Below are 19,977 nucleotides of genomic sequence, written 5' to 3' on the forward strand. Positions count from 1 at the left end.
ACATTAGTACACTGTGATCACTGCCACCTAGTGGTTTCTTTATCTGCAGATTCTTAATGCATGAATTATCACTACTGATAATCAGATCAAGAGTATTACTCCCTCTGGTTGCCTCTCGAACATGAACACGAACGTGCTGTAGAAAATATTTATCAATATAAATCCAAAAAAAATCTTGATAGCGTGCGGGTGACCAACCTAAAAGGTACAATCAATATCTGGGCAGTCAAAATCCCCCATTACAAGACAATTTGTTTTACTGGACCACTGTATTTTTCTGTACAGTTGATCATTGTACTCATCAGAGACATCTGTCCTATAACACACTCCTACTCTCAATTTTGTTTTCCCAGTGCTTATGTCACACCAAGCTGGCTCAACGTTGCACTGTCCACCCATATCAATTCCTTATATTTTATTTGTTTCTTAACTAACAGCATAACCCGCTCCTCCATTTCTATCCTGTACACATTGTACTCCCAAATTCCAATTCTGCATTCCTTATATCTGTGTGACACCACATCTATGATATCCCAACAATATCCGCCTTTGATGTCTTTACCAGCACTTCAAATTGATCAAATTTATTTACTACAGTCCTAGCATTGGTGTACATGCATGTATTTATTTATTCTATGATGATTCCCAGCAGTACTTGAAATCCCCAGCCTCTTGCTTTCTAACTCATTCCAACAGAAGCAGTGCAAGAATCACTTTCACCTCTGCCTGCAGCTATTGTTAGTCTGTGAATCCCCCCCCACTAAGCTGGCAGTTTTCGAACCCACCTAATGCTGCCCTTTAGCATCAGCAAATATTCTTGCACCCTTTCTATTTAAGTTAACACGCACAGACCATGCTGAGAAAAATTCTACCATGTGAGCCTAGCAATACGGACTGTTAGCATTAGCATTAGTAGAGGCATATGATGCAAGAAAGCAAGCTTATTCAGCATCAACCAAAAAAAAAAAAAAAAAACACACCACTCCCATTTCACCCCTCCGTTCGCTCGAAATACCTGTCCAGTTGAGCCTTAAATTTGTTTAGGCTATCAACTTCAACAACAAGTGATGGAAGTCAGTTCCACCAACCAACCACCCGCTGGCCAAAGGCAAATTTCCGCACATCTATCCGACATCCGTCCTTCCTCAATTTGAATTTATGCCCTCTGAGCTGATTATTCTGAGCAAGATGAAGAATCCCATTGGCATTGAGCATGCTCAAACCATTCAAAGCCTTATACACCTCTATCAGATCACCTCACCGGTGCCTGGTCTCCAGACTCTGTAATTTGCAAAATTTAAGCCTTTCTTCGTAATAGCAACCCTTTGTTCCATTCACTAATCTTGTTGCCCTTCTCTGTACCCGTTCCAGCAGCTCTACATCCTTCTTGAAATGAGGCCTCCAGACCTGTATACAGTACTCAAGATGTGGCCTAACCATTGCCTTATACAAGGGAATAATCACCTCCTTATCCCTGCTAGAAAAATTCCTGTATATCATTGACAAGACACCATGAGCTACTCTTGCAGCTCGTCTGCACTGCTCAGAGAACTTCATATCTGCCTGCATAATTACCCCCAGGTCCTTTTCATTCTGTTCAACCTTTCCAGATCCTGTTGCAGCAGCATAGCGTCAGTGGTGTCCTTAACAACCCTGCCAACCTTTGTATCATCTGCAAACCTGGACATTAAACTTGATATCCCATCATCAATATCATTCATAAACACCGAAAACAACAACGGACCCAACACTGAACCCTGAGAAACTCCACTAATAACATTAGTCCACGTTGAGCAGTGTCCATTGATTACCACTCTCTGTCTTCTGCCACTCAACCATCCCCTTATCCATAGCAGCAATTTGCCTCCAATGCCACACTGCTCCAATTTGTGCAGCAGTCTTCCATGTGCAACAGTATCAAAAGCCTTTCTAAGATCCAAATATATAATATCAAAGTTATTCCCTGCATCCAGTTCTTTTGTGACTACATCATAGTATCCAATCAAATTGGTCAGGCAAGACCTGCCCTTAACAAAACCATGCTGCGTCTGAGCTATAACTGAATTCTTGTCTAGATGATCCTGCAGTGCTTCTTTAACCAGTGCCTCCATTAATTTACCTGGAACAGAAGTTAAACTAACAGGTCTATAATTACTTGTGTCAGCCTTTGATCCTCCCTTGTGAATTGGGGTCACATTTGCTCAACTCCAGTCTATGGGTACCTCCCCTGAGTCCAAAGAAGCTCTCATAATTATGGCTAAGGGTTTGCTTACTTCCTTTGCTGCCTCCTTTAATATAACTGGATAGATCCCATCCACCCCAGGTGCCTTTTTTATGTTTATCCTCAACAATCTCTCCTCCACTTTCCTCTCAGTTATTACAAAATCATCCAGCTCACTGCCAATGTTTACTTTACCTACATCATTCTCCTTCCTGAATAACTCCTCATGCGTGAATGTAGATGCAAAATACTCGTTTAGATTGTTAGCCACCTGAGCAGGATCCTCAACTGTTGAACCATCAATATCCAGTGGACCAATCTGATTCATCCCTTTCCTTCTTGAGTTTAAATAGGTAAAGAACTGTTTTCTGTTTTTCTTTGCATCCTTTGCCAAGGATTTTTCGTAGTCTGCCTTTGCCTGCCTAATCTCCTTTGTGACTTGGTTACAGACCAACTTATATCTATCATAGGCTTCCATGTCACCCATTAATTTGTATGTATCCCATGCATTTTTCTTCTCTGCCACAGGTCTCATTAGTTCATCTGACAACCATTTAGGCCTAAACCTTGAACAATATTTCTTAGTTGGTATGTAAAGCCTGGTAGCCTCCAAGATTAGTTCCTTGAATGCTTCCCATTTTGAATTTGCTGTTGGTAACATCATCAGTTGGTCCCACTGTATAGAATTTAAATACTGTCTCAGACCATCATAGTCGCCTTTACGAAAACAAAACCCTTCCCTTTACCTCTGATGGTAGTTACCTCCTTGAGTAAATCCCACTTCAACACACTGTGATCACTGCCACCTAGTGGTTCATTTATCTGCAGATTCTTAATGCATGAAGAATCACTACTGATAATCAGATCAAGAGTATTGCTCCCTCTTGTTGCCTCACAAACATGCTGATGTAGAAAACAATCATCCAATAAATCCACAAAAGCCTTGCTAGTGTGTGAGTGTCCAGCCTCCAAATTCCAGTCAATATCTGGGAAATTAAAATCCCCCATTATAAGACTCTCTAATTTACTGGCCCACTCTATTTCCCTATACAATATCTTATTATACTCATCAGAGTCATTAGGCCTATAGCACAGTCCTACTCTCAATTTTGATTTCCCTATACTTATGTCACACCAAACTGACTCAACACTGCCCTGTCCATCGATGTCGACTGGCTTCACTTCCTTGGACTTTATGTGTTTCTTAACTAATAGCATAACCCCTCCTCCCCTCCTGTCCTGTCTATCCTTTCTATACACATTGTATTCCCCAAATTCCAGTTCCGCATTCCTTATATCTGTGTGACACCACGTCTCTGATATCCCAACAATATCTGCCTTTGATGTTTTGAGCAATACCTCAAATTCATCAAATTTATTTACCAAACTCCTAACATTGGTGTACACGCAGGTATACATGCACCTGTTTCTATTCTTGGCTACCCTAACACAACCCATGTGTTTACTTGTACCGCAATGACTCTCAGCAGTCTCTGAAATATCCTGCATCTTGTTTTTCAGGCTTCTGCTCATTTCAATAGAAGCAGTGCAAGAATCACTTCCACCTCTGCCAGTGGCTACTGTTAATCTATTAGTCCTTGTATCCCCCCCAACTAGCATTTTTCCGACCCACCTAACTCTGCCTCGACAGCATCAGCAAAAATTCTTGCACCCTTTCTATTTAAGTGTATCCCATCCCTGTAGAAGCAATCTCTCCTGTTAACAAGTACATGTCTGTGAATCCCCCCCACTAAGCTAGCAGTTTTCGAACCCACCTAACGCTGCCCTGTAGCATCAGCAAATATTCTTCCACCCTTTCTATTTAAGTTAACATGCACAGACCATGCTGAGAAAAATTCTACCATGTGAGCCTAGCAATACGGACTAGCCGATCAAGTATACATTATATGGATTATGTTACACCATTATGTTTGTAAAGTTATAAGTTAATTATAACAGATAATAAAATTAGTAAACATCAACCTACATGATTATATATTAATTATAGTACATAATAAAATTATCAAACTTCAATCTACATGACTAAAACTATCGAGATACTTTTAGCACAATTAAATCACTAGAATTCCCCTACCACACACTACAGTATAAGTTACAAGATATGACATTTGCAATAAATCACCGATACAAAGGGTCTACATAAATTGTTGTAACTTTCAAAATCTTTGGCTAAAATTAAAAATAAGCTAATGAACAAGACTAAGACTATTAAGCTATTTATTGAAAACAATTTAATGTTAAGTCAAAAAGATGGCAAAATTTTACAAAAAACTTATTGTTCCCAAGAGCTGAAAATTCTTCATGTGCACCTCCACATGCATTACCATTAGCATTAGTTGAGACATATGATGCAAGAAAGCAAGCTTATACAGCATCAGTCAAAAAAAAACAAAAAAACTTCACATTTCACCCATCTGGTCACTCCAAATGTTTGTCTAGTTCAGCATTAAATTTATTTAAGCTATCAACTTACACAACAACAGATGGAAGTCTGTTCCAGCAATCAACTACCCGCTGGCTAAAGGCAAATTTGTACACCTCAATTAAATCACCTCGCAGGTGTCTAGTCTCCAGATGCTGCAACTTGCAGGAGTTAAGCCTCTCTTGGTAAGAGCACCATTCTGATCCTCTCACCAATCTTGTTGCCCTTCTCTGTACTCATTATAGCAACTCTACATCCTTCCTAAAATGAGCCCTCCAGACCTGTATGCAGTACTCAAGGTGTGGCCTAACCATTGCCTTATACAAAGGGATAATCACCTCCTTGTCTCTGCTAGCAAAATTCCTATATATCATTGACAAAACTGCATGACCTGCACTGGCAGCCTGTCTGCACTGCTCAGAGAATTTCATATCTTACTGCACAATTACCTCCAGGTCTTTTTCATTCTCCACCTCCCTGAGCGTAGTGTCACACAGTTCATATGTTTCTCTTGGGTTACTGCTACCCATATCCAGTACTTTTCATTTGTCAATGTCAAACTTCAGTTGCCACTTCTCAGCTGATCTGCCTAACTTTTCTAGATCCTGTTGCAGTAGCATACTATCTTTACTGTTATTAACAACCCTTGAAATCTTTGTATCATCTGCAAACTTGGACACTAAGCCTGATATACCTTCATCAATATCATTAATAAATACCCAAAACAATAATGGACCCAGCACCGAACCCTGGGGGACTTCGCTAATAACATTAGTCCACGTAGAGCAGTGTTTATTTATTGCCACTCTCTGCCATCTCCCACTCAACCATCCCTTTATCCATTGCAGCAACTTGCCCTTAATGTCATACCGCTACAATTTGTACAGCAGTCTTCCATGTGTAACAGTATCGAAAGCTTTCCTAAAATCCAAGTAAATGATACTAAATTAATTTTTGCATCCAGTTCCTTTGTGACCACATCATAGTATCCAATCAAATTGGTAAGACAAGATTTCCCCTTAACAAACCCATGTTGTGTTTGAAATATTACCGCAGTCTTGTTTAGGTGATCCTGCATCACATCTTTAACCAGTGACTCCATTATTTTCCCTGTAACAGGAGTTAAACTAACAGGTCTATAATTATTTGTGTCACCATTTGAATCCCCTTTGTGAATTGGGGATAGATTTGCACATGGTGCTGCCGAAAATCCCAATTCCTGACAGCCGAAAATCTTGACATATCGATTGTATTTTAAAAAACAAAGTTAGAATCCATATCTCAGAAACTGTTTGCGATAAAAAACGTTTTTCATGTAATCAAAACGGCTGCTAAAAACATTAAAATTTTATTTGAACACATGAAACATGTACATTGCAGTTATGCAAACAGTATATGATAATGTTAATATTTTATATCATATTAATGAATAAACAACACACACTTTATATGTAAGCATAAAGTAAAATAATATTTATAAAGATACACTGTGTGCAATACCGCGAAGGTAATCCATCACAGATTTATTTTCATGATCGTTCACAACTGTCATTATTCTCATTTCTCTCTTGACTGTTGCCTTCTTGCGTTTTGGACAGGATTCGCCACAAAGTATGCATTCAGCCTAGTTATCAACCTGTTGCTGTTCTTTCTGAAATTCCTCAACGATCCTATATACACCAATATGTGCTCGTCCAACTATACATGCCCATCTTCTATGCCAAGCCTCAACACTGTTTTGGGTGCATGGAATTCCCAGTTGAATGGAATCGTATACGGACCATAATGTTGGTGGAAATAATGGTGGAATGCAAATTACCATACCATTATGTAAACCGCCTACTTCTTCCATATATATAATCATCTTTAAACCACTCTACCAACATCACTAGCTTCCCTCGGTAAATGTGGCTTCCGAACATTAAATGCTTGTGGTATCTTACCAGAAGGAATAAATGCAAAGGCACATAAATGTCAATGCAGCAAACTAAATTCTTCATTGGTGCCATACTGATATGCCAGTCCACTTGATTGAATTTTTCTCCAAACACATTATTCCAGGTGGAAAAAACAGACCTTATTAGACATGTTAGGGAACTCACCTTTGGAGGTATTTATTGCAGCTAATTCCAGGTCAGCTAATACGGCCTGTGATCTCAATTCAATTTCATTTTCTTTGGCAAAGTCAATCATATCTTGAAACAAATGTTTATAATTTTCTTCACTCTTATTCATCATCAACACGTAAACTAAGGAAGAATTCGATAGTTTTCATAACCGACAGGTGCATGCATTGTATATATATAATTAACAAAAAATTGTGCACACAGTGTACCATCCATAATCCAATATTGATCACATGATAGACGTTGAATATTTACTTTTGTTGTATATAGAATTCTTTCCTCTCCCACTGCAGAGTCTTTAACAAGAAATCCCATTTTCTTCTTATTGTTATTATAATAATAATTCAAAAATGGGATATTTTTACCTGTTACCCCTTTCAAAATATCCTGCTGGAGCCCGTGCCTAATGTACTTGTCAGTTAAAGTTTTAGTTATGCTAACAATATTTATGATGTAGCTGCCAAAATACATTACTCTAAATTTTCATATTCTGAAAGTATTCTTATTTCAAGTTTTTTATCTTTGGCATTTCAATGCTATACCTATAATTATTGCTCAAATGCACTATACAAATACCAAAATTTGTCTTGAAAAATTACCAATCAAATTCAATAGAATAAAGTAAAACTAATTAAGTCGTTTTTATTTGTTTGATCGTATTTTAAAACTGTTTGTTTCTGTAACAGAAAACATGATCTTCAAATTTTGAGAGGTATTTGTCATTAAAATTTTTATTTTTGATATTCTTTCTGCCAAATTTATCTAATAAAGTAAATTTTTACTTACTGAAAAACTAATAAATATATAGAATTATATTCATATATTTTTACAATACAGTAGATAATGTTGGAATTCTGGGCTGTTGGATTTTTAGCTTTCAGGATTATGGGCTGTCAGGAATTTGGATGTCAGGATTTTGGGCCAAACTCATTTGCACATCCCCAGTGGGGACCTCCCCTGAATCTAAGGATGCTCTCATAATTATGACTAAGGGTTTGCTTACTTCCCTCACTGCCTCCTTCAATATATATTAGATAGATTCCATCTTCCCCAGGTGCCCTTTTTATGTTTGACTTCAACAATTTCTCCTCCACTTTGCTCTCAGTTATTACAAAATCATTTAGCTCCCTGTTAGAGTTTAGTAAACTTTTATCCTCTCCTTCCTTACAGAATTTCTCATGTGTGAATGTAGATGCAAACTACTCATTCAGTTTGTCAGCTATCTGAGCAGGATCGTCTACAGTCGAACCACCAACATCAAGTTGGACCAATCTGATTCATCCCCTTCCTTATAGAGTTTACATAAGTCTTTACTGTTTTTCTTTGCATCCTTTGCCAAGGAGTTCTTGTAATCAGCCTTCACTTGTCTAACCTCCTTTGTGACTTGTACAGACTTATATCTGCCACAGGCTTCTGTATCACCTGATAATTTATGTGCATCCCAAATGTTTTTTTTTCTGCCATGAGCCTCATTAGTTCATCTGACATCCATTTAGGTCTAAATCTTGAACAGTATTCTTAGTCTAGTAGCTTCCAAGATTAATTCCTTGAAGATTTCCCATTTAGAATTCACTGTTTTTAACATCATCAGTTGATCCCACTATAGTCACCTTTAGGGAAAACAAAACCCTTCCATTTACCCTTGATGGTAGTTACATCTTTAAGAAAATCCCACATTGGTAAACTGCGATCACTGTCATCTAAAAGTTCCTTTATTTGCAAATTCTTAATGCATGAATAATCACTGCTCACAGAGTGGACTAAGTCCAATTTAACATATGGAAATTTGTTAAACAACTAAAATATTTTAATTGTTGATTCCTGATGGTGAGTGTTGAATCATATGATTTTGATTCTAATGTTCAGTTAAAATATTGCAAAGTAAAGCCAATTTAATAAATTTTAATTTAATTGCTTAAATAAATTTAAGGCTGAACTAGACAAGCAGTTGGAGTGACCTAATGGGACTTTTTTTTTTTTTTTTTTTTTTTTTTGGCTGATGCTCTATAAGCTTGCTTTCTTGCATCATATGCCTCAATTAATACTAATGCTAATTAATGCAGAGAATGTCATTTTTAGAAACTGATATATTTGTTGTTGCCCACGTGAATTTTGCTCTCTGCAAGTTTCTTTATAGGTTTAGATAATCGAATCCTACTATACTGTAATAAATATTTAATAATTTTAATTCTGGTAGGGCACCAGAACTCAATCTCACACATATCAAATTGGAACCTAATGCTGACCTTATCATAACTGACAACTACTGCATGGTTTCTAAAATGCTAACCTGAAATAATACTTGACTTCTTTCATTCACAGCAAGATTTGAAACAGCTTGTGTCGTTGCCACTTTCACAGGTTCAGAAGGATGAGTGAGAAGATCTTTTAGAAGTAGCAAAATGCCAGCACTACAAAGAAGATCCTAAAAACAGGAAAATAAAATCTAATTAAATCCTTAATTTGAAATCCAAATTTCAAATAAGTTATAACCATTTATCAAGGTCAAACCTTGGTTTGTATCCTGGGGTGAGATATGCATTTATTATTATTAAGATTAAATTATAATAAAAGAAATAACATTTTGAGATGTTATTAGATTATTAGTTGAGCTCCTCTGGAATGATTTGAACAGGCTTTGGGATCAACTGGAAAAATGGCTGATACAATTTATCTGCCAATTGAAAATTTCAACGTTTTAGAAATAACAACCTGGGAATAACACATACACTGGGAGGACTGAGGGTTGAAAGGCATAAATGGAAAGAAGGGTGCATATGTCTGATCACAATTAGGCATGAAAATTGCCATACAGTGTAAGCAGGTATTCAAGATGATGAATAGTGTCATGTGAATGATTTACTATGCCCTTCCATCTAAGGAGAAGATTATAACTCTGTTATACAAGTTAATGGTAGGACTGCATCTGAAATATTGTATTCAGTCTGAAAGCCACAGAATTCCAGCTGTCAGTATTATCGCAAATTCAATGAGATCGAGTTTACTATCCGTTTATGATAGATTGCACTAACAGAAAAGCCCAATAAACAGGTAACTGCTAATCGTTTTTATTATTTTATGGTTGTGACCTCCGGAAATCTGACTGAACTACGTGGTACAGTTGGAGACAATCATGCTGTGGTCTCCTGCCCCAATTAAACGGCATGTTGTCCCAATTTAGCGAAGTAAACCCTGGCTATTTTCTCGATTGGGTTCTGTTTTTTAAGATTTGCCCCAAATAAACGGCTGCCCCGATTAACCGGTGGCCCAAATAACCTGAATCCACTGTATTTTTTCAATAAATGGTTCTTTGAAACATGCAGATGTCCAGTTACTATAACACCTTAACATATGATACATAAAATGCATTCATTGATATATATATATATATATATATATATATATATATTTTAAATAAATTGCTCACCTGGTTAATTGAAAATGCAGCACAATTTGAAACTGCAGTTAATGTTCTGACTAACATATCTTCATCTTTTGAATGTAAAAGAGCAATAATACTTTTCACTTCATATGGAGTTAATTCTCTTGGTCTTGTATATAGACTCTGAACTGTTTTTAGATGGCTTTCAAAATCTTCTACATAAGACATTCGATTATTAACAACGCTTTTATCACTAAGAAGGCAACCTGTTCCATGCCTGTGTATCATATCTTTATTTCCTGTATTATAAGCAACTGGAGAGGATGTGTTTGATTTTAAATCAGGAGAACCAGCTGGAGAAGTAGTACTAATATTTTCTGCTGATAAGCTTAAAAATCTTCTATTGTCAATACTCAAAATTCTAGATGTCTTTGGGCTGCTCTGCAAACTTCTAGGCTTGAAGTAAGGAAAAAAATGCAAACTGTCTCTTACAAAGTGGCAAGTTCGAAGATTCAATTCTTTTACACATCTTTTAGTTGAACTAGGAGACTTAAATGCCGGAACATGTAAATAGGATGATAAACTGGGTGATACTGTAAGATCTGTTTGGACTGCTTTTGTTGCCTGATTGTCTGATGAATCTAAACAAGAAAAAAAAACGATAAATATAAACTATTCAACTTCAATGACTAAAAGTATTTGAATGCTCCAACACAAATATTTATAATGCCAAAAGTCCTCCATGCACACATAACAACTCAGACATGCCCATATAGAGGGTCTGTGAAAATTACAAATCCAACCCCCTCAGAAAGATTTACGAATGCCCCATGTTCCTTAACATCCATTCCACACCACCCTGACCTCCCCATGCAGTGGTGGATCTGTCAGTACAGCAGTCTGCTACTGCATGGGTCTGTCCGTCTGCCTGTGTCGCAGAACCAACAATTCATCAGAATCTGGTAGGGATCATAGATCAGAACTTATAAATTTTCAACTTAGTATAGTAGTTGAATGCCACATCAGCAGCCTTTCTGTGAACACAACTGTAATCGATCTGAACTTCTCAAAATCCACTGTGGTAGACATTATTCAAAGATGAAAGACCACAGGTGACACCTAACCAAAAAAAAAGGGTCTAGAACGGCTCACCAACTCTGAGAATATGTTTAAGGAACCATAAACACGTGCATGTAATATGCAGGAAACATTACAAAGCAGGTTCAAAAGGTCACAGAAACATCTGTCATTATGACAACTATCCAGTGAGCTGCACAGTCTGAATTTAATGATTGGGCAGCTTTACTTATGCCCAATATTACAGTTATCAATGCAAAATGCAGTTTGGAGAGGAGAGTGGTATCACTCCCACCTTTTGTGGACTTAAAAACAATGGCAGAAGGTGATATGGAATAAGGAATCTTGCTACACAATGTTTCATTCACATGTATGTGTTTAGGTATGGAGACTATCTGAAGAAATTTTCCTGTAATTTTGACCAGAAAGTTTGGAGGGGAGGCAGTGATCTGATGGTATGCAGCTATTTTGGTTGGTTATTAGGAAAAAAGTCTTGAGCATCAGGAACTATATCAATAAAAACTTCTTGTAACAACCAACACAACTTCAATAAAATATGATAGATATAAAAATAAGAATAATAATAGTGAGAAAATAATGATAAAATTATAATAATAAAGTGATAAAAATTTACAAGTAAAATGATAAAATATATAAGACAGTTATGAACAAATAAAAAATAAAAGTGCTAAAAATACAAGGTTACAAGAAACTTTCAAGACAGACTGCCTCTCTATCAGCTATTTTTAATTATTCTCAACGAAACTGTTCTTAATTTTTTACCTATATATATTTTTATCACTTTTATTATTATTATTTTATCAGTTCTTAACTTATTTCTTTTATTCTACCTACAAATTTAGTGCAATCACATCATTTCTATACAAGTTGAAATGAAACAAACCAGAATGTATATCAGGCATCATTATAACTAATTCCATACTGTGAAATCTTTCACAACAAGTTGCCAGCGTGTTATACTTCAAATAAGTTTACCAAGAGTGAAGTCTATTATTACTTATTCTCAGCTGAGTACCACTATTCAGAAGGCACCATTTCAAAGTTGGACTCCTCACTGGTAGGGAAGTAGGTACTCACAGTGTAACAACTAGCTAACAACACCTTATTCACAGACACACAGATGGCAAAAAGGTGTATAAAGTGACAGCTTACATGTGTGATGCTTCAGCCTTAAAAAAAAAAAAAAAAAAAAAAAAAAAAACACTGCTAGCCTTATTTTTGTATCCAGCATATTTTACTAAAGTTGTTTTGGTTGCTGCAAGAAATGATGCCATGACCTACCTGGACATTTTTGGACAATCATACAATACTTACAATACTATGAAACTGGGCCCTGTCAGCAACAGCATAACAACCAGGCTTGGCTTTACAGTTTGTGGTGTTTAACACAGTTGAATCCCACAAACTATAAAGTGGGTGGGATCAAATCCAGTTGATCATTCACATGTATGTGTTTTAAATTTTTGCCACCCATATTACCACTTGTAATGGAGGTTTATTTGGTCACCCCCCCTTTTTTTTTGGGAAAAATTTAGAATTTGGTGAAAAATTCAAATTATTTATTAATAACTTAAAACTATGGATCATCTTCACGTAATATCGCAGCCAAATGGAGAAAGCAAATGAATATAAAACACCATTATGCCTGGAATTTGTGAATTATGAAAAAGCATTTGACTCCATACAGCATAAGGCAATGTTTCGGGCACTGGAAAGACATAGACACCGCATACATTATGATTTTGAAGAAAATATAAGAGAACACTACCTCCTTTATTAGACTACATAAAGACGGTAGCTAATTTAAAATTAAGAAAGAAGTTCAACAAGGAGACAATATCTCTGAAGCTGTTTACTGCTACCTTTGAGGAAGGTTCTAGAAGATTGGACTGGTCGCAGAAAGGAGTCAACGTGAATGGTCAAAGTCACAGAGAGTCAAAATCACTGTGATCATAAGCCACGATCCCAAGAATTAGGGGAAAATCTTAATCAGTTATGCAGAGTTAGTAAGGATTTTGGACTAAACATGAATATGGCTAAAACAAAAGTAATGATGAACAAGTATGCCCCAGAAAAGGGTTATAATCATTGAAGGAGCAGTAATTGAAAAGGTGGATTAATATACTTATCTAGGACTAGTTGTAATAATGATAAATGGCTGGAAGTCAAGAGAAGGATAAATTTCGGATGGATAGCATTCAGGAAACATAGTCACATACTGAGGAGCAATATCCCATTTTGTCCAAAACGAAAATAATACAGTAAATCAATGTATACTCTCCACCGTGACTTATGGAAGTGAAACTTTGTCCCTCACCAAAAGAATGAAAGAGAAGAGAAGAGAAAAGAATGAAACTTTGGCCCTTCCATTCACCAAAAGAATGGAAGAGAAGCTGAAAATTATGCAACGAATGGAATGAATGATATTAAAAATCAGATTGTTAGATAAGAAGAGGAACACATAGATTAGGCTTCAAACATAAATAAAGGTCATTCTTATCAAAACTAAAGAACTGAAATGGACTTGGGCAGGACACATAGCTCAAAGACATGATCACAGATGGACTAAGAAAATAACAGAAAGGTACCAACAAGGAGCTAAAAGAAAACCTGGAAGACAACAATGGAGATGGACAGATGAAATTCACGAGTTTGTGGGTAGTAAATGAATGGCCATTGCACGAAACAGAAGAAACTGGAAAGTTGCTGGAGAGGCGTTCATTCTGCAGTGGATTGAAAATGGCTGATGATGATAATGAACTTAAAACTAGAAAGTATAAAAATCTATACTGTTAATATTCTAAACTTATAAGCAAACTTGTTAGCTTTACATGATGCAAAATCAGTTATAATTTCACTAGAGTGCAATTCATTTGCAACATCATTTTCATTGGACTTTTGTCCAATGAAAATGATGTTGCAAATGAATTGCACTCTTTGATGCATCACTGACCATATGTAAGTTTTTATAAAATTTAGTTTCGAAATACTTCTTTCTTCAAATTCTACAGTGAGAGCAAAGTCAGAACTCTGAGAACAATATAAGTGTTAGCAAATCATTTATGAACTATGCCTAGTAAAAAATGCATTTCCTTTATGAAACATCATATTGCTACCTATGTACCTTTATGCTGTATACTGTAACAGCAATGAAATATAGTTCTCTATTTCTCTTCAAATTTCTCTTATTATTTTGTGTACATTTCCAGTCAGGTTTCCATGTGGCAAGTTAGCATATCCCCTCTTCTCCTCTCTCTTTCTCCCTTCAACTAGAGTACAGATCCCAAGGGAGCCACTCCACTTGTGTAACCCTATAGGGTTACACAAGTGGGATGGCATGATGTGGAGTGATATTTTCGGACATGTCTATAATCAGGTCCAAAAATATCATTCTACAGGGTGTTTCAGTTAAACGTTTCAGAACTTCTAAGAGGGGTAGGGTACATCCTGACAACTCGAAATCATATAGCAATGTAGGGTCGGAAATGCTTTCCTGAAGCGGTGTTGTACACAGAAGCACCATGAAGAAAAGAGACCGTAAGTGAGAAATCGTTTTAATAATACATGAAAAGAAGCAAAAGGTACATGGATTAAAGTAAGTGTTCGAAATTTCTTCCACGGGCTACAATGCACGCCTCACATCTTCGACGCATGGACATCCGAACATTCTGGAATACTCCAGGCGAATTTCGAATTTCTTCGGCAGCTACTGCGATTCTTGCAACCAGCTCCTCAGCACTGTCAACAGGGGTGTCATAAACTAGCGATTTCATATGACCCCAGAAATAAAAATCAAGACATGATAGGTCGGGTGACCGAGCAGGCCAACGCACGGGACCACCACGTCCGATCCACTGTTGACCAAATGTGACATCCAGGTAGTTACGAATATCTCCGCTATAATGGGCAGGGGCACCATCGTGTTGGAACCACATTGTCTGTTGCGTCGATGCAGAAATCTGATCATCTCTCAAAAGTTGTGGCAATACTTGCTGCAGAAAGATCAAGTAGATAGGTCCGGTTAGACGACACGGTAACAGGTAAGGTCCGATGAGGTGATCTCCCATAATACCGGCCCATACATTGACCGAAAATCGAATCTGTGCTGCACGACGTCGCACGACGACTTCTGTGTACAATACCGCTTCAGGAAAGCATTTCCGACCCCACATTGCTATATGATTTCGAGTTGTCAGGATGTACCCTACCCCTCTTAGAAGTTCTGAAACGTTTAACTGAAACACCCTGTATATCATGCAGAGCTTGTTTGTGAACAAGGACATCAAAAAATTGCACTGGACAGTTCAGAGTATGGATTGATACTCTGAATACCACACTGAATACTTGTAAGACAAACTGAAAGAAAAGATAAATTCCAGCCAATACCTGCAAACTGAGAAAACATATGCCCAAGAGGGTGGAAGGGGAGCTATTATACAGACTAAAGGTAGCCCAACTATATATTAGGTTTTTCAATTAAAAGCTTTTTTTTCAAAACTATCTGTGTGTGTCTGAATACTTTTAGCCTGAGATTTTTTTTGCATTAATTTTAAATAACAATATGTAAATATGACTTTACACATATATATATATATATATATATATATATATACAGGGTGATTCACTACCAGTGCGACAAACTTGCAGGAGGTGTAGGGGGGCACAAAGACGAATCGGAATCACATAGCATTGCAGGGTCCGAAATGCCTTCGTCACGCAGTAGAGGACGTTGAACGGGAGGTCGCGTGAACAGCGATCCCGCTGGAAGTCAGCATTTGCGAACCATTTCTGTTGAAGAAACCATGTAGCAAAACTCCTCCGGAGTGGATAATCTGCAGGCTCCAATGATTGGACGCGTTGCAGATGGTATGAACTCATTTGGTTTGTTGACAGTATCCTCCATACAGTGGATTGGGAAATACCCAATTGTTGGCCTATCGCTCGAGTACTCGTACTCGAATTGCCTTCTGCAAGACGTAGGACATTCTCCTCATTGTCTGGCGTCCTCGTCGTTCGCTCTCGATTCATGGTATCTCTCGTGAAACAACCAGTCTCACTTAACCTTCTGTGCACATGTGCAAAAATCGTATGATGAGGAGCACGCCTGTGCGGGAAACATTCCTGGTACAAGCGCAGAGCGGTGCCCGTTACAGTCCACAGCTCCATACACGAGGTGCATGTCGGCCAGTTCAATGTTTGAATACTCATCCATCCTACTGCCTCGGGAACTGGTTCACAAATGCTGACTTCCAGCAGGATCGCTGTTCACGCGACCTCCCGTTCAATGTCCTCTACCGCATGATGAAGGCATTTCGGACCCTGCAATAATATGCGATTCCGATTCGTCTTTGTGCCCACTACAACTCTTGCAAGTTTGTCGCACTGGTAGTGAATCACCCTGTATATATAATAACAATATGTAAATAGGCATAAAAATATGACTTAGACCTACAGGAGCCTTCATTCAAAAAAATAAGAGTTAAACATGTTCTGTTGAGTTTTCATAGACCCTGCTCATTTAATGCCAATTTGTTATTTTATTTTGCCACTCATCTATTTTTTCCCCACACCTTATTCAGTAGTGACTGCTTTTAATGACAATTTTTGTCATTTAATAAAAATTTTGCTAAAAGCAAAACCATAATTCTGGAAAAATTACTACCTATGTATCTTTATTCACACCAAAGTATAAATAAAGGTTAAAACAATCACACACTCGTACCTCAAGGAAGCGTTGGAAAAGAAGACTAATGGTCAAAATCAGTTATTGACAGTTTTGAAAAAGTTTCAATTCCAAGTGAATGAACATTATAAAAAATATCATCATTCATGAATAGAAATAGATTTATTCCTTATTTCTGCACTGTATACGTTGGGATTTGAAGTTAAGAACCATGCAGCCAAAGACATTTTAGCTCCAGGAAGAGATAAGTTTCTCGAAAAATTTTGCCATCTTTCTACTTAATAAATATACTATGTTGTGTTTGGTAAATAGTTTTAACAGTTCTAGCCATGTTCCTTAGCTTATTTTTAAATTTAGTTAACGATTTAGTATGTTATGACTTAATGGTCATAGAGCCTTTGTATCTATGATTTCGGCACAAATATCATATCTCATAATAATTATGAGATATGATACTAATTATTAGTAACTTGTAGCGTAGTGCCTCATGGTATTAATTATAGTAAATAAGTAGTTTGACGGTTCTAATCAGATAGGTTGGCATATTTTTCTGTTTTTAGCTAAGAAGTTAGAAAGGCAGTAGTGTTATTTAAAACCTAATAGTGTTAGCACATACTAATACTATTAGGTCTGCTTATAACAAATTTTTGTGATAAACTATAAATAACATAATGCAATCTAAAATGGCATAATTACATTATGTTATTTATAGTCAAAATAGGATTATAAATAACATAATAGTCTATATAAATAATAGTGCTGTCAAATAAGATGTACTAGTGTAGCATTTTTTTGTATCTTTTAATTTTGTGTTTTGTTTAAATTAAATTGTGAGTAAAATCATGCCTCAGACAAGAGCAGCAAAACAATGGGCTCAAAGCATGTGGGAATGCTCTGATTTGGGAGAAAACTTCCAAGGGTAGTTCTCCTGCAAATTGGGACTATATTTTATGCATCAATTATTCTCGTTTAGCGAAGCTACCTTCAGCAGGACATGACAGTCGTACATGTTTAGATTAACTAGAGCTGCAAGCAGAGGTGTAAGTGATTCTTGCACTGCTTCTATTGGAATAGGTAGCAGCCTGGAAAACAAGATGTTGGGGATTTCGAGGCTTACTGGGTTCTCACGGAACAAGCAAATATATGGGATGTATTAGGGTTCTAAGAGTAAAAACATGTGCACGTATAATGGAAGCACTAAAGCTAGGAACATAGCAAATAAATTTGATGAATTTGAAGTACCGGTGAAGTCTCAAACGAGAAAGGAATCATACAGCAAATAATTTGGGCAACTCAGATGAGCAGTAGTTGAATCAACCAATAACTGAGATTTTGTCAGAAAAAGTACATGGGGTTTGGCAGACTGCAAGTGGAAATGGACTTTGCAGAGATTAGAATTGAGACCACGTATATTTGTGAAATGAACTAGGAAGTGTTTGAGAGGTTTAGATCTTTTCGCAGATAAGCTTACTCTATTAGTTTGACAATTCATGGTGTATTCAATGGTAAGAAAAAGTGGGGGGGGGGGGAACATGCTGTATGAAGTAATGAAATTTTTGGATATGGCCTACACATGCTAAGAATATACCCAGATCCCTGACATAACGTGGCCTCGACAACATCCCCCCCCCATACACACTATTTGGACTCCCTCCAGTCACTATCTGGCAGAGTAGAGGCAGTAAGATTATACACTAGCTGATCCGGAAGGCTCCTAAAGAGTTATCAATAGGTTCGGTCCAGTGTACAAACTAGTGGCCAGCCTGCAAACACCGTTTTAGAGCTGTACCCTCGAAATGTAAGGAAGATTGGATCTCTCCATGATGTTCATCATAACTTCAAAAGTCATCAATCATATTGCCTGATGGAAGAGATGGGGGAAGGTTTGACCAGAACTTAGCTCTGGAGACTAAACATGGATTCCACCACTTTGAGCCTCCAATAAGCAAAGTGGTGGTATTGCACCAGTTGAGGAGAGTCATCTGTTTAACTCTATTTCAACGTTTTTGATATATACATTAAATTTTCAATTATGCATGCATCTCTGGCTTCCAATGTCTAATTTTAATATAGAAACTTTTTCCCCCTCTGTGTCAGCTCTGTGTCACTCTATTTCAATTTGCTCTGAAACGTATCAAGTAACAAACACATACATCACAGCCACATGCTATGTTAGGTGCTGCTTTAATGAGAAATGTTTGACAGCTTAACAAGGCAACAATTAATCCAATGCTTATCTATTTATCTAAAAATATACAATCAAGTTAATAAAGTTAGTATTTTAAGTTAAATAGAAATATATATCGAATATATATTAAACAATTAAATTAAACGAAATTAGAAAAACTTTTATTTTTTTTTAACAAAAAAACTTACTTGACTTCACGCTCATGCATGCACACACAAGTTACATCTCAATAGACATCTCCTAAGATGACAAATTACTATCAGAGACTATTTTTTACACAGAAAACTTTCGGTCTCTAACAGCCTGTTCTATAGAAAAAATATGTAGGTCTTCTGTTTATATACATCATTACAACTAAAAGTATTCATGTGCGCATGCACACACACACACACACACACACACACACACACACACACACACACACACACACACACACACACACACACACACACACAAAGGAAGTTGCAAAAAGGACTTTTATAATCCACAAACCACACACAAGGTATTTAAGGTATTTTTGTTTTTTATGGCGGTCTCCAGGGTTTCCCTGTGTACAGGAGTAGCGTCGAAAAGCAAATTTACCAAAGCCAGCAATTGTGAATAAGTGTTGGTGTGTAAAGTTTATGTGTTATGTTGAACGTTGAGTGCCGGCACCTGGCAACTTCACAGCCAGAGGGCAGTGAACATCTGGTCCGCTGCCCCCTGACTCCCATCCCATGCCACGCAGAGCTGTGCCAGGGACCACAAACAGGTAAAGACTCTTAGGGAGATAACAAGAAAACTTGTTATCCCAATAAATAATGAAAAGGAAGGAACACAGCGTGAGAAGTAGGGGG

At 37.1% G+C, this 19,977-nt stretch overlaps 1 protein-coding gene across 2 annotated transcripts in view; it reads right to left on the reverse strand.

Moving 5' to 3' along the window:
* LOC150085592 (uncharacterized) overlaps nucleotides 1–19,977 on the reverse strand; it is a 69,872-nt gene that overhangs the window by 17,868 nt on the left and 32,027 nt on the right. The window contains exons 2-4 of one of the 2 annotated variants that reach the window (XM_090373377.1): nucleotides 19,330–19,449; nucleotides 10,218–10,813; nucleotides 9,081–9,215 (exon numbers count right to left, since the gene is read on the reverse strand). In XM_090373377.1, the coding sequence (XP_090229503.1) occupies nucleotides 9,081–9,215; nucleotides 10,218–10,813; nucleotides 19,330–19,345 (747 nt within the window). In that variant the 5' untranslated portion in view covers nucleotides 19,346–19,449. The remainder of the gene's footprint in view (nucleotides 1–9,080; nucleotides 9,216–10,217; nucleotides 10,814–19,329; nucleotides 19,450–19,977) is intronic. The other variant, XM_090373376.1, reaches the window with a different exon arrangement.

This window comes from Mastigoproctus giganteus, chromosome 5 (genome assembly GCF_048544385.1).
Source record: "Mastigoproctus giganteus isolate SK-2022 chromosome 5, ASM4854438v1, whole genome shotgun sequence".
NCBI lineage: Eukaryota > Metazoa > Arthropoda > Arachnida > Uropygi > Thelyphonidae > Mastigoproctus > Mastigoproctus giganteus.